Source organism: Cystoisospora suis (genome assembly GCF_002600585.1).
Source record: "Cystoisospora suis strain Wien I chromosome Unknown contig_635, whole genome shotgun sequence".
NCBI classification, from domain to species: Eukaryota; Apicomplexa; class Conoidasida; order Eucoccidiorida; family Sarcocystidae; genus Cystoisospora; species Cystoisospora suis.
The window spans coordinates 73,403-86,090 of record NW_027153436.1 but is presented as its reverse complement, the minus strand read 5'-3'; the positions used below and the strand labels follow the sequence as shown (position 1 = coordinate 86,090).

Genomic DNA, 12,688 nt, shown 5'->3' with positions numbered 1-12,688 from the left:
CTTCTTCTTCTACTTCTTCTACTGATAAAGGATTCTTCTTCAAGTTCGCGAATCGAGTCATGGACAGTGTACAGATTGATGTGAGAGACATCCACATCGCTTTCTCTGATCCTACAAGAGGACTGAACTTCGGCGTTCTTCTCTGTAAGGCTTCTCCACCCCTTTCTTCTTATCAGCCACAGCGCCCTCTCTCTTTCTCTCATCAGAACACAGAAGAAGTCTTTAGATCTGTGTAGAGATGTAGTTAATGATCAACGATGTAATGTTTCGATAGATAGATAGGGAGTTCAAAGAGAGATAGATAGGCGGATAAGTAAAAAGTTACGTGGATGGATGGACAGGGAAAAGAATACATAAATAGAGAGGTGGANNACAGGGGGAGGAGGAGCGAGGTGGATAGGTAAATAGACAGATAGGAGTATGAATAATCAGATACATGTATAGATAGGTAGATATACACCGGCAGGGCTGATGACTGGGTGCTCCCCTCTCCGCTTTCTCTGGTGCTGTATTGACCAAATGTGTAGATACTTTCACGTGTATCTGCCTCATCCTTTGTATGTCTTCTTGTTCGTATATAAGGTCGCCCTCTGGCTTTAGAATACAAATGTCTCTCTACCTTGACTAGACATCATAATGTAACTCATTAAGGCCTGCCATCTTGTGACAAGAATGTATCTATATACACAGAGAGAGAGAGATCTTCTGTCCCACCCCAGTCGTTTGCCTTTTCTCCGATGTATTGTAGCTGTCTGGCGTTCTGCGTGGCCGTTATGAGAATCTCTTTGGTAGTGTTTTGCTTTCTCTTTCTCTCTGTATGTAAGCTGTCTCTCTCCGTTTTCGTCCACTTCATCATCCTCCCCTCCCTCAGCCTTTCTCTCTCTCTTTCACGCCGATCGGAAAAGCGATTTCGTCTCCTTCCTCTCTCCCTCCTTGTCCCGTCTCTTACTCGAGCTTATTCAAGCCTCATATGACACGATCGATCGGTGGATGTCTACGATATATCTTCCCCTTTCTCTCCTTTTCTTTCCCTGTGTCTCTTTTTCTTTTTATTCTACCGCTTCAGCTGATTGCTCGGTGCATAATACGGATGCCTTGTGGAGAAGAAGTTCAGAAGGGGCGTCGCTCACATCGTCTGCTGGGCCTGCTGCAGTTCTATATAAAGCGTGTGAATTGAATGGCTTAGCAGTCTATTGTTCTCTTGTACGTCAAAGCGAACGTGCTTCTAAGAGAGAAGGGGACGGGGAGAAAGATAGAGATTTTTCTTCTTCTTTTTCTTCGTCATCTTCTCCCCTCGTCTCTTCATCATCCATCACTGCTGCTGCACTTGTCTATCCACACCTTCGCTTCGGCTCTACAACCTCTCCTTCTCTCCCACCTGGTATTCCTCCTTCTCTCTCTTTATCATCTGAACAACGTCTATCACAGGTCACCCAAGGAGAAGGAAAGGGAGATGGACAGGGCCGAGAGAGAATCCATGAAGAGACAGGTCTTTCTAGAGATCATCATAGTCAGGAGAGAGGGAATGAGGGGGCACAAGAAGAGAAGAATAATGGAGAGAGATTCTATTCGTCATATAGAGAGCATGCGGAAAGAGTTGATACAGAATTGCATTTAGATTCTCACTCAGGGGGAGATTATCGAGGAGGAGGAGAAGAAGAAAGAGAGGAGGAGGAAGAAGAAGAGAGCTATCCTAAGAAATCTTCAGATTTCTTCACACAGACAACGTATCATCATGCGTCTCCTCCTATGTCTCCTTCTTCGTCTTCACCTCGAGGTTCATCTTCTACTCACTATGCACGACCCGTCTCCACAAATCTTGATGAACCGCAGTCTCAAGATTATGTGGTAAGAGATGATCGTGAAGATCTTTCTCGGCTATCATTCTCTCTTCTTTTTCTCGAGACCTGCTTTTTCTGTCTTGAGCTTAAGTAGACATATGTATATCTATATAGACTATTTAAGTGTCTGTGTGTATGTGTATAGTGCTCGAGAGCCTTGTATCTAGATAGGATGGCATGTGATCCGCAAACCGATCGACATTCGCATTCTTTAGAAAGAAGTAGATACTTCCATGGAGACGTGTACAAGTGGATGATGTATTACGGAGATATCGGTGTGTGTATCATTCCTTACATGCATGCAGCACCTATATACATGGATAGACGAGGTCTCCTGTACTCCTCATTGAGATTAGATTTCAACTTCTTCCCGTCTCACGGTTGTCGTTAAAGCACGAGGTGCCCCCGATGGATGAAGAGAACTGCTTTTTGCATGCATTTGAAAGATTCTCTTTTCCTCGACATATCTCTTTGTTAAGTTAGTTACCTTTTTCTTTGTCTTGTGTCTTTGCTTCTCTCTCTTTCTTTGCTCTGCAGAAGATTTCTCCTTCTTCCTTTGCCTCGTCTCATCCCCCTCCTTCTCTTCCACACTCGTCTTCCTCCTCTTCTGTTGCTTCTTATCCTTTCTCTCCCCCTCTTTCTCATGATGGAAGCCGTTCCTTTCTACCTCCTTCTAGTCATCAGCTCTTATTGTCGTCTCCTTCTTCTTTCTTTGAGCAAGTCTCTTCGTCGTCTCTTTCCTCTCAGTCTCTCATTCCTTCAGATCAGTACATCTTAAAGCCGCTTCACATGCGTCTCTTGATCTCCCACTCTTCTATCTTAGGAGAGTTGTCAGCCCGCCTGGAAGTGAAGAAGGAGTCTCAAGGAGTTGAGATTAGTCGATCACAGCTGAAAGCACTCTTAGATTTGTCTCACGAAGCTTCTCAGAGAAAGAGACGATGTGAACAACTTCTTCTCCGGAATGCGGCAGTTGTCCGATTAGATGCGGAAGGCTTGAGAGGCGTGACAGAGAAAGAATTCATAGGCCTCTATAGTCGACAGATACAAGCGAGCTCCAAGGTGAAGGGCGTCGTGGGCTTGAATCCTCAGGAAGAAGCGAGACTGCAGATTTTGTACGATACTGTCGGAGTTCGACATGTAAGCCGAAAGTAAAGGAGGCGCTTCTATCGAGGACATCGCAGTATCTAGACATATTTGCTTTCTATGGAGGCAAAGAGGAAGAGAGAGATGTCTTTATTCTGTCGTAGACTGTTCGTGGACCTTGCTGTGTCATCTGTATTAGGTTGAATACCTCACTAGTGGTATCAGTGTGTGTGACCATAGAGATAGATTGATTGACAGTATACATAGATCTATCGAGTTGTGTGAATTCTAGGGAGGAAAGTCTCTTCGTCTCTCAGGATGACCTATGCATGCATGCAAGCAGCGTGGTTGATATCTTTGTGTTTAGGCTGTCTAGGGTGTTGATCATCATTATCATGGACGCCATTATCTCCTCTCGCGCCATTTGTCTATTCGAAAAAGCTTTAAATTCTTGGCGTGATGACTCTTCTTGTTTCTAGACATTCTTGACCCACGAAAGAATAGAGAGTTTTCTCGAGTTCGTTGAGTTGATAGTACAGTCCAGGCGTGCCTGTTATGATGAGTCATGAAGGAAACGGAGAGGACAAGGGGGAGAATAAGGGTGGATGGAAGGGAGAATTTCTTGAGAGTGAACTGACGTGATGACGTCGTCTTCTCGAAGGTGGTGATGTGCGTGGGATCTTTTTCTTCTCCCCCATCTGAAAGGATAGAGGGGGCTTGGCATGCATCACTGCTTCTATGTTGAGCTTGGAGAAGAAGAAGAGCAATATGCCTGCCCAACGAAGAAGAAGAGGAAGATGCACTAAGGACTGTAACGGAGAGGGTAGATTCATGTATATATTCTTTCTGTCTTCTTCCTTTCTGTCTCTGTAGCTGTTTTCATCCTAATGGACCGTCCTTGCTATTGGAAGGAGGAGAATACTGCGTCCCCATGGAACATACCCCTTGTGTCTCACTGGGCATGGAACGCGTTGAAGCAGCTGTGGACGTGATCAGATACGTGTTTCCGGTGTACATGGAGAAACAACATGACTGCTCTCTCTTCACCCCCCTCTCTCTATTCTTTTCTACCTCTTCTCTCTCTTTTTCTCTTTGTGCGGTGGATTTCCTCATTTCTCTCTTCTCTCACCTACCTTACCAAATGACAGAGTAGAGAAGAGTTCTTAGCTCGAATTGCTAAAGAAACACAACGACATCTCTCTCTTCGTCCATCTCCACCTCTGCTAGACACTATCTCTCTTCGATGGTGGATAGGTTTTTTTTCTTTCTTTTTTTCTCTCCCTTGTTTTCTCCAGCTGGCGAAATGGCAGACCATATGCAAAGAAGCCTTGACTCGCATTGCAGAAGAGACTCAGCAGAGACAACTTCTACGTCAGCAGCAGCTTGCACCGCCTCCCCCTCAGAAGCAGAGCTGGTGGGAATGGGCTACACAGGGAAGAAGAAGAACAGCAGCCACAACGGCTGGACAGCCACCGCAGGGTCAACCGCAAGGCGGCAGCATGTCTTCGTCATCTGATCCGAGTAGAACTTCCGGGGGTGATGGAGGGAGTAACGAACTACAAGAGACAGCAGCTACGGGGGGAGAAGGAGGCCAGAAGAGCGGGGGGGGAGACGAGGGAGATGAAGGAGATGAGGATGATCAGCCGCTGTTAACGAAAGAAGATCTTGATTACATTGTCACCTCTGTACAGGTATGCTGCTGTCTATCAGTCGATACTTCGGGCTCCATTCATTGAGAGACGTAGGCACATACATCTTTCATTCTCTCTACTGCTCTCTAGATGGCGGACAGGTAGATCAAAGATAGATAGATATAGATGTAAGTACTGAATGGGGTGAGATATTCACATAGGAAGGATACGTCGCGGGGGGGGGGGGGGTGGTATGGACGTTTCGGTGATAGATATCTGGAAGTGTGTTGACTTTGGTGAGGTGTCTATGTGTGTACGATATACGAAAGTGGAGAAGTGCTCACGAGTAGAACATGGAGGAAGGAGAAAATTTCTTCTTTCTTCTGGAGGGTACCAACACTCGTGCTGTTCACCCACTTCTCAGTCGTCTCGCCTTCCTCTGCCTTCTGTCATCCTAGACTTCTTGACTTCTTTATCTAGCTATCTATCTATCTATCTCTAATGCGTCTGTCTGTAATCTATTTCTCTATCTGTGTATCTGTAATCTACCTGCCTTTGCGAATGCATCTTTTCTTTGGAACCAACTGCTCCTTATATCACCGCCCCTCTTAAGGGTTTTGCTTATCTTCTTTATTCTCTTTTCTCTGAACTTTTCTCTTTCTTTCTTTCTCTCTCTCTCCAGACTGATCGTATCATTGAGAATATCTCTGTCCCAACAGTGTATAAGTTGAACTTCGATCTGACGCACTTTTCTGTTTCTCTAAGAGACGATGATGAAGATGAAGACCAACCCGGTCCCACCACTACTGTTCCTCCTACTACTACTACTAGTACTACTTCCAAGGTTGCCCTTCCTTCTTCGTCTTCGGCTTCTCCTGTATCTTTCTTTTCATCTTCTTATGCTCTCCACCAACGAGCAGCCGCCGCTGCCGCAGCGGCAGCAGCAGGAGCTTCATCTGCCTCAGGTTACAGCGGGAGTATCTCTAGTGGTTCTTCTTTTTCTTATGTCTCTCCTCCTTCAAGTCGATTCCTGTGTATGGAGCTCTTCAACTGGAGTGCTTCTCTACATCTACAGAATCAGCAAGACGCGTCAGGGTCAGAAAATGCCCAGTGGAAGTTTTCTATTTCTCTCTCGAACTTATGTGTGAGGCACCGAGATCAGATGATCGTGAACTTTCGCAATGAAGAAGGAGATAGGGGAGGGGGGGATAGGCTGAGCGGGGATCTAGCAACAGCAGCATATGGGCGTCGCGGCCAGGCTGCAGAATCCTCGATCCACGGATATGACGCTATTCGGGATGAGATTCGTCAGAACAACTCCGATAGTGATAAGAAGAAGGATCATAATAGTAGTAATAGTAATAGTGGCCAGAGTAACGATTCGAGTGTTGTAGCTTTCCAAGAGCCCATTTCTTGCTCGCCTTCTCCATCCCCTCCATGCTCCAGTGAAGAAGAGATGATCTCTTCATCTCGAGCAGAACAGCCTTCTTCTCTTTCGTCTTCCTTACCTCCCTATGTATCTTCTTCATCTCCTGCAACGGTTAAGATGAGTGAAGTGGCCTCAGGAGGGGGAGGAGAAGAAGAAGGAATGAGAACATCATTCCCGTCTGCACCTGTCGATAACCGTAGAGAAAAGAAAGAAGAAGATGAGAGACAGGGAGGTGGAGGTCTACTACGCCGAGGAATAGATACAAGGATGAATGGGCGAGAACAAGGACGACCAAGAGAAGGAGAAGGAGATAGAAAACTTCTCGATTTGAGCCAGAAAGATCCTTCATCTTCTCTTGCTCCTGCTAGTGGTCTTCCTAGAGGGGGAGGTCTGATTCCTGGGGGGGGAGTAGATCTACCAGTCGGTGTATCGTCATCGCCGCCTTTGTCTTTCCTACCGGGTTTCTCTTCTTACCATCCGAGCAGTCAGCAACCGACCACAGCAGCGCGTTTAGAACTCAGGCATGACTTGACAGATGGAGGAAATATCTTAGGGATCATGATTCGACTAGCTCCTTTAGTAGCTGCCATACGACCTGATCTTCTTCGAAGTCTTCTTTCTTTCTTTGTCTTTGAAGATCCAGAGGATGTGCAACGCCGCAAACATCTTGAGAATCTCTCGAAAGGAGGAGAAAACTTCCTCTTCAAAGACACCGCAAAAGGAGGCGAAAGGGGGACCGCCACGGGGAACAACTCCGATGAACAAGAGGGAGAAGAGGAAGAAGAAGAAGAGGAGTCACAGCAGGGGGGGCGTCGCCCCAGGAAAGAACAGCAGCAAGGTCTCGTTGATCAGCAAGTTCGAGAGATGAAGGCATCTGAGTTTGTCGAAGACTTAAAGGAGCGAGCGACAGGAGTCGCCGTAGGAGACGAGACAGCTAATGGAACAAGCACAACGATGTATACTGCAGCTGTATTACAGAGACTCCCAGCCTTGCTGAATGTTGATGTAGCCATAGCTGCACCGATCCTTCACTTCACAGCAGATAACAACCGAGGCCAAGTGACACTTCACTTTGGGACTTTACTCTTGAAAACGGACGGGCCATGTCCCTATGAGAATCTGCGTGGGATTGTCGAACTCAATGAAACAAGAGTGATATGTAGACCACCGAGACAATGTGAAGTAAGTCTCCTAAGACCTATACCTATAAGAGTTCATTTAGCCTTAGAACGAATGGAAGAATTGACTGCGAGTTTTCTCCTAGAAGAAATCTTTCTTGAAATAACACCCGAAGCTCTAGGGGTTCTTATAGCTGTCCCTGCTTCAGTGGCGAAGTCTCTCATGCAAGTCAAACAGAATACGGGGGGCAGTCGAAAGAGACACGTTGATACACGGTCTTTAGAAACAGGGAAAGGAGAAAAAGATGACGCGAAGACATCAAGAAGAGGTTCCAGAACGGTCAAAAGATTCATGTCCTCTTCTTCTTCTTCGCCAGACATGAACAAACCTCCTGTCTCCTCCTCTTCTTCAACTCCTGGAGAAGGCGATCATCTTCTTCTTCTTCTTCATGCTCCAGCGGCTTCATCCCCTACCGCTACGACTGCGATGACTGCGGCGGCAACGAGTCAGCTCTCGAAAGAAACTGAATCAGCTGCTGAAGAGATCGAGAGGGCCTCTTCTCGACTTCTTGAGAAAGAGGGAAAGAAAGAGGGAGAAGATCACGAGGAGGCTGCACCAGGGGGGAGTGAAGAAGGATCTCGAGGGCGACGTCTTAAAGTGAATTGTAGTTGCTGTATAGATCATTGTGGTTTCGTCATCTACACAGCGAGCTCAAGCTCATATAGGGCTGCGAATCGATACGACGATACCGATACGGGGAGTAGTAGTAGTAGTAGAACAAGAAGAGTGAGAGAGTGGAGAGAAGTCGAAGGAGAAAAAGACCATGAAAACGGAAAGAAGGGGAGATCCCCCAGTGGAAGGGGTGCTCCTGTATTGCGAGCAGAATTCTGTAGTATGACTGTCGATGTAGCTGCAGATGTCACAGAAGGAAAATTCACCGGATGGGCCGAACTCCAAAGAGTTTTTGTATCAGATCCCTCTACAGAATCTCCTCTATTTCTCACTCTACATGAAACAGATCTTCAACTTCCGGACTCCCAGTTATATGAATCCATGGCAACATCTGTACAGGTTCGTTAGATCCCAAAACGCCTTCAAGAAAAGACTCTTTCAGGAAGATTTGGAAGTGAATGTGGGCGTACAGTGTACAGGTGCTGTACGGATCCGTACCGGTTCATAACTATCTATCTATCTTTATCTATCTATCCATATAGGAATAAATGTAGTTAGGTAAAAAGAGACGAAAAGGCAGAGAAGACAGACACGTTATGTATGTAGATCTGCGTCTCCTTCGTGGTGTAGTCCGCGGTGTCATTCAGGGAAGTTGCAGTTTTCTGGATAGGGAGAGGAGCAGCTTTCAGATCCATTGCTTACTTCCCTCGTGTGCGGTGTATGTACAGCCTGTAGTCTCCGAAGGTCAATGGCCCCAGGAGTTTGTCGACCCTTTGTTTATTACAGTTGCCATTCATAGTATATGTATATACATATATATATGGAGGTGTAGTAGTCAGGTACATCATGGTGAAAGTGTATATGGTATCAGCTTGTATGTCTGAATGTGCATGTGAGTTTATAGAAGTATCATATCTGTCTGTCTAGCTATCTCTCTATCGTCGTCTATTCATTTATCTATTTCTCTCTCTCCGTCGTTCTTTGAATCAGAAAACTCACTCATCTCTTTGTCTCTCTGTCAATCCATCTTGTCGGCATTTATGGTTAGAAGACATCTGTGTCTACTCAGATGTCCATACAATCAGATCTCCGCTCCTGCCCCTGTGTTGTTTTCACACAGTTCCCTTTCCCCCAACGCCTTCCTTCTCACTGTCGTCCTTGCAATGATCCTCTCTCTACATGCGCAGATCCACTTCTACACCCCAGAAGGAAGCCCTGAGTCTGTCGGATGCCTTCACTTTCCACAGATTAAGATTTTCAGCTATCCCCATCTATCGACACTTATCACCCTAATGAAGATTCTTCCTGCTTCTTTCTCCTCATCGTGTTTCTTTGTTTCCTTCTTCCTTCGTCTCACTTTTTCTACTCTGTCTTCTTTCTCTTCTCCCTTCTGCCTTCTATAGGTCGCAGCTACAGGCGGCAGCGGTTCTTCTTCTTCTTCTGCGAGTACCCCTGGAGGAGGAGGAGGAGTACCTTCTGTGAGATCTCCTCTTGGGAGTCCCTCAGGCGGTGGGCAGCAACACCAACAGCAACAGCAGCTATCTCGAGGAAACCATCGGCCTCCTGTCTCTCCATCTCTTTCCGCATCTTCAGATGTCTCTGGTGGAAATCAGCAAAGTAGTAAGATCGCGGGAGAAGAAGAAGGAGAAAGAGGAGATAGTCGGGGCGGCGGCGGCGGTATGGATGAAGGAAGAGCTGAGGAGGAGGGAGAGGATGCCGATGACGATGAATTTCAAGATGCTATTGAAGAAATTGAGAAGTCTGTACGGGTGGATGTGACAGCTATTATTGTGTCAAAGAAGAAAGGGAAGAAAAGAGAAGATATAGGGGGGACAACAGAGGAGTCGGGAGAAACTGGGGGGAAAGGGAGGGGATGGAAGGGAGATCCTCTTACATCGTCAACGACTACGAAGCTTTCTGGTGTGTTACTAGAAGGAATAGGAGGAGGTCTTCAACCATATGCTACAGAAGCGGAGGAGAAGAAGAAAGACATCTCTTTATCACCCGATTCCAGCCCTGAGACAGAGGCTCATTCAGAAGTCCAAATTTCTGTAAGTACAGCGACCGTAGAAGTTCATTGGCAGCAGAAAAGCTTGAAGCAGATCTTAGGCACATTGAGAGAATATCGAAGTATGATGCAAAGAAGACTCCAGACTCATCTAGAAGAGTTAGAGAAGACCGCGGCGATAGGAGATTATACGTTCTTATCCAAAGAAGCCATTCTTGCTATGCAACAGACCCTCCATTCTGTTAAACAGTCTCTCTCGTACATAGATGTGCAAAGACACCTCAATATGAATGGTGACTCGCCTTCGACCTTTCCTGACGAAAACAGTACGCGAGGTAGCGTAGGAGGAAGTACTCGTCATAACTCAACGTCGGTCTCCGCCGCCCCTGCTGGTCATCGTGATGTAGGGACAGGTCAAGCCGGTAGACAAGGAGAACAAGGTGATGGTGTGGCGGCTAGCGGGAGTGGTGGAAAAGGTTCGGCGATGTCTGGCTCTACTGGAGGGGGGGGTGGAAATAGTCGGGGGGGTGGTGATGATAGAAGAGATCAGGGACAATCGATAGCAGCTTCGACAGCCGCAACAGGAACGACCTATTCAAAACAAGCGCCGATGCTGGAAGGGGCTGGTGACCACTTCGTAATGGACGAAGGAGGAAGGGATCTGAAACAAGACAGAGAGACAAGGGAGAAACTTCAGGAGGCGGAATTGAGAAAGAGACGAGCGCAAGCAGAAGCAGAAAGATGGATGGCCGCAGGACTCGCATATGAAGGGGAAGGAGATCTCCCAGCCTTAGCTAGCTGGAAATCTTCAACAGAGAAAACTACGGAGGTGGAAGATGAGAAAGGAGCTACGAGGAAAGAAGCACCAACCCCCGCAGCGAGACCTGTAGTAGTCCTCGACCTCAAGGTGAAAGGAGCTGCCATCGCTTTCTGGAAAGAAAAACACGTAAGTTCTTTCTATTGTGTATGCGTCGCTTTCGTAACTGTCTCTGTTCTCCATAGTTTGATTCAGAAGAATGTAACTTCCTCGTCCCAGCTTGACTGACGCAGTGACAATGGCTAGCTAGGACAATAGAGATGAATGTTCAGCTACGGCAATAGAGATGCATGCCTAGCCGGAGCAGTAAGGATAGATGCTTGGCTAGTTCTGTAGAGATGGATGCCTTGCTCAAGCAGTAGAGATGGATCTCTAGCTAGAGCAATAGAGACGGATGTCTACCTAGAGACTTAGAGATGGATGTCTAGCTGAAGCAGTTAAGGTTTTGTCTGCCTGGAAGGACTGTTCGTGTCCTATACAAACGCCTTCATACACCAGTCACCCTCATAATAGACACGGTATCCACAACTCTCGCCCACCCCCCCTTTTTCTCTTTTATCTCTGTCACTCTCCTCTCCTTTTCCTCGCTGCTCTCCTACTTCTTTCTCTCTCTCTACTCGACTACTGTACTGCCTCTCTCTCTTTCCACCTCTTCTCTCCCCCCCCGGCAAGTTTACTCTAGCCCGAGAGAACAGGAGTTCGCAGCGTCTTCAAGTATCTGGTATATCTTTCTTGCGCGAAGGGAAAGAGACAGAGAGAGACGTCAGTCCTTACGTACAGGGAATGAGATATGTGAAGAGAGGTCAAGAATCCATCTCCACAATCCTTTTTCTTTCTGAGGTGGGAGTAGAAATGGCTGATCTGTTTGTCTTCTTTTTCTCTTCTTTCAGATTTTCTCTCGGATGGGAATTAGAAATCTCCAGATGAAATATGATCTGTTCAACAATGGTGACGGTGCCATAGACTTAGAGGTGGGCGGAGGAGCTATCATCATGGAAGAGAGGTGTATCTTAGCTCCTCGAAAAGGCCAGCAGAGTGCAGAAGAGAAAGAAGAAGGTGATGGACGTCTTTCTGAGACGGCTGCGAAAGAAGGGAGATCTTCATCGAGCAGTAGTAGTAGTAGCAGCAGTTCTTCTACCGGGGGGAGAAGAAGTTCTAGTAGACGTTCGAGTTGTTCCGAGGCATCTTTATTTGTCGCACATATCCGGCATTATGGAGGGTGTGATCCAGATACAGGAACGACGTACCCCTATGCTGTTTGCGTACAAGGTGTGTTGCATCAGGTAGGTGGTCGCTCTTGCTACAAGACGAAGAAAGAAGAGATGCAGGGGGAAAGAGAAAAAGGAAAGGTCGGCCAGGACTAGAATGCAGGGAGTCTCTATTCAGTGGGGGGTGGGGTCATATATAGTTAGTAGTTCCACCAGCAGCAGCTCAGAGGAGCCCCTCTTCTATTGTATGTATGTACATATATACGGGTCCATGCACCTGTATGAAGCGCATCTGTATATCATCTGTAGCAGTCGGAGAGATCGTGGAATAGTGATTTATTCTGCCTTGTCCACTACGTCATTTCTTTCTTTCTTTTCCCTCGATAAATTTACAGCCCTGATACAGACTGCGACGTAGTGTAACGTGCGTATACCAGAAATTGATAGGTTTGAGGAGTGATAGAGTCTGACTTGAAAGAAACATATGCGAAAGAGACGTTGTCTTTCTCTTTTTTGAGAGAGATAGAGGGAATTGGCTCACCGCTCTTGCCTAGACGAACCTGCAAGGAATGAAGCTCTTCTCCATTTCTATTCCCGGCGTGTATGTATTTAGATGTAATGTTACCGTCTTTCTTAAGGAACAGACGTTGTCGTGTTTGGTGGGTCTGTATGCATGGGGAAAAAATGGTTCGAGTGGCTCTTGAAAGACTAGAAAGCCTAAAGGAAGGAAGGAGTAAGGAATGAGCGTTTCCATTCTCTTCTTCTCCCTCGCTCTCAATTCTCAGGTGTATATACGCGGGGTGTGCGTGTGCGTAGTAGTAGCTGGTCGTAATCATCAGATATTTCTTTGGCCACTGTATTGCCTTGTTCTTTCGCCTTT

At 46.6% G+C, this 12,688-nt stretch overlaps 1 protein-coding gene across 1 annotated transcript in view; it reads left to right on the top strand.

The window, feature by feature from the left end:
* CSUI_001575 (vacuolar protein sorting-associated protein 13) overlaps window positions 1–12,688 on the top strand; it is a gene marked incomplete at its 3' end in the record, with an annotated part of 41,717 nt that overhangs the window by 2,246 nt on the left and 26,783 nt on the right. Inside the window, exons 3-9 of the mRNA XM_068061780.1 lie at window positions 45–144; window positions 1,067–1,848; window positions 2,379–2,978; window positions 4,220–4,615; window positions 5,238–8,174; window positions 9,179–10,729; window positions 11,491–11,883. Coding sequence (XP_067926247.1) covers window positions 45–144; window positions 1,067–1,848; window positions 2,379–2,978; window positions 4,220–4,615; window positions 5,238–8,174; window positions 9,179–10,729; window positions 11,491–11,883 — 6,759 coding nt within the window. The remainder of the gene's footprint in view (window positions 1–44; window positions 145–1,066; window positions 1,849–2,378; window positions 2,979–4,219; window positions 4,616–5,237; window positions 8,175–9,178; window positions 10,730–11,490; window positions 11,884–12,688) is intronic.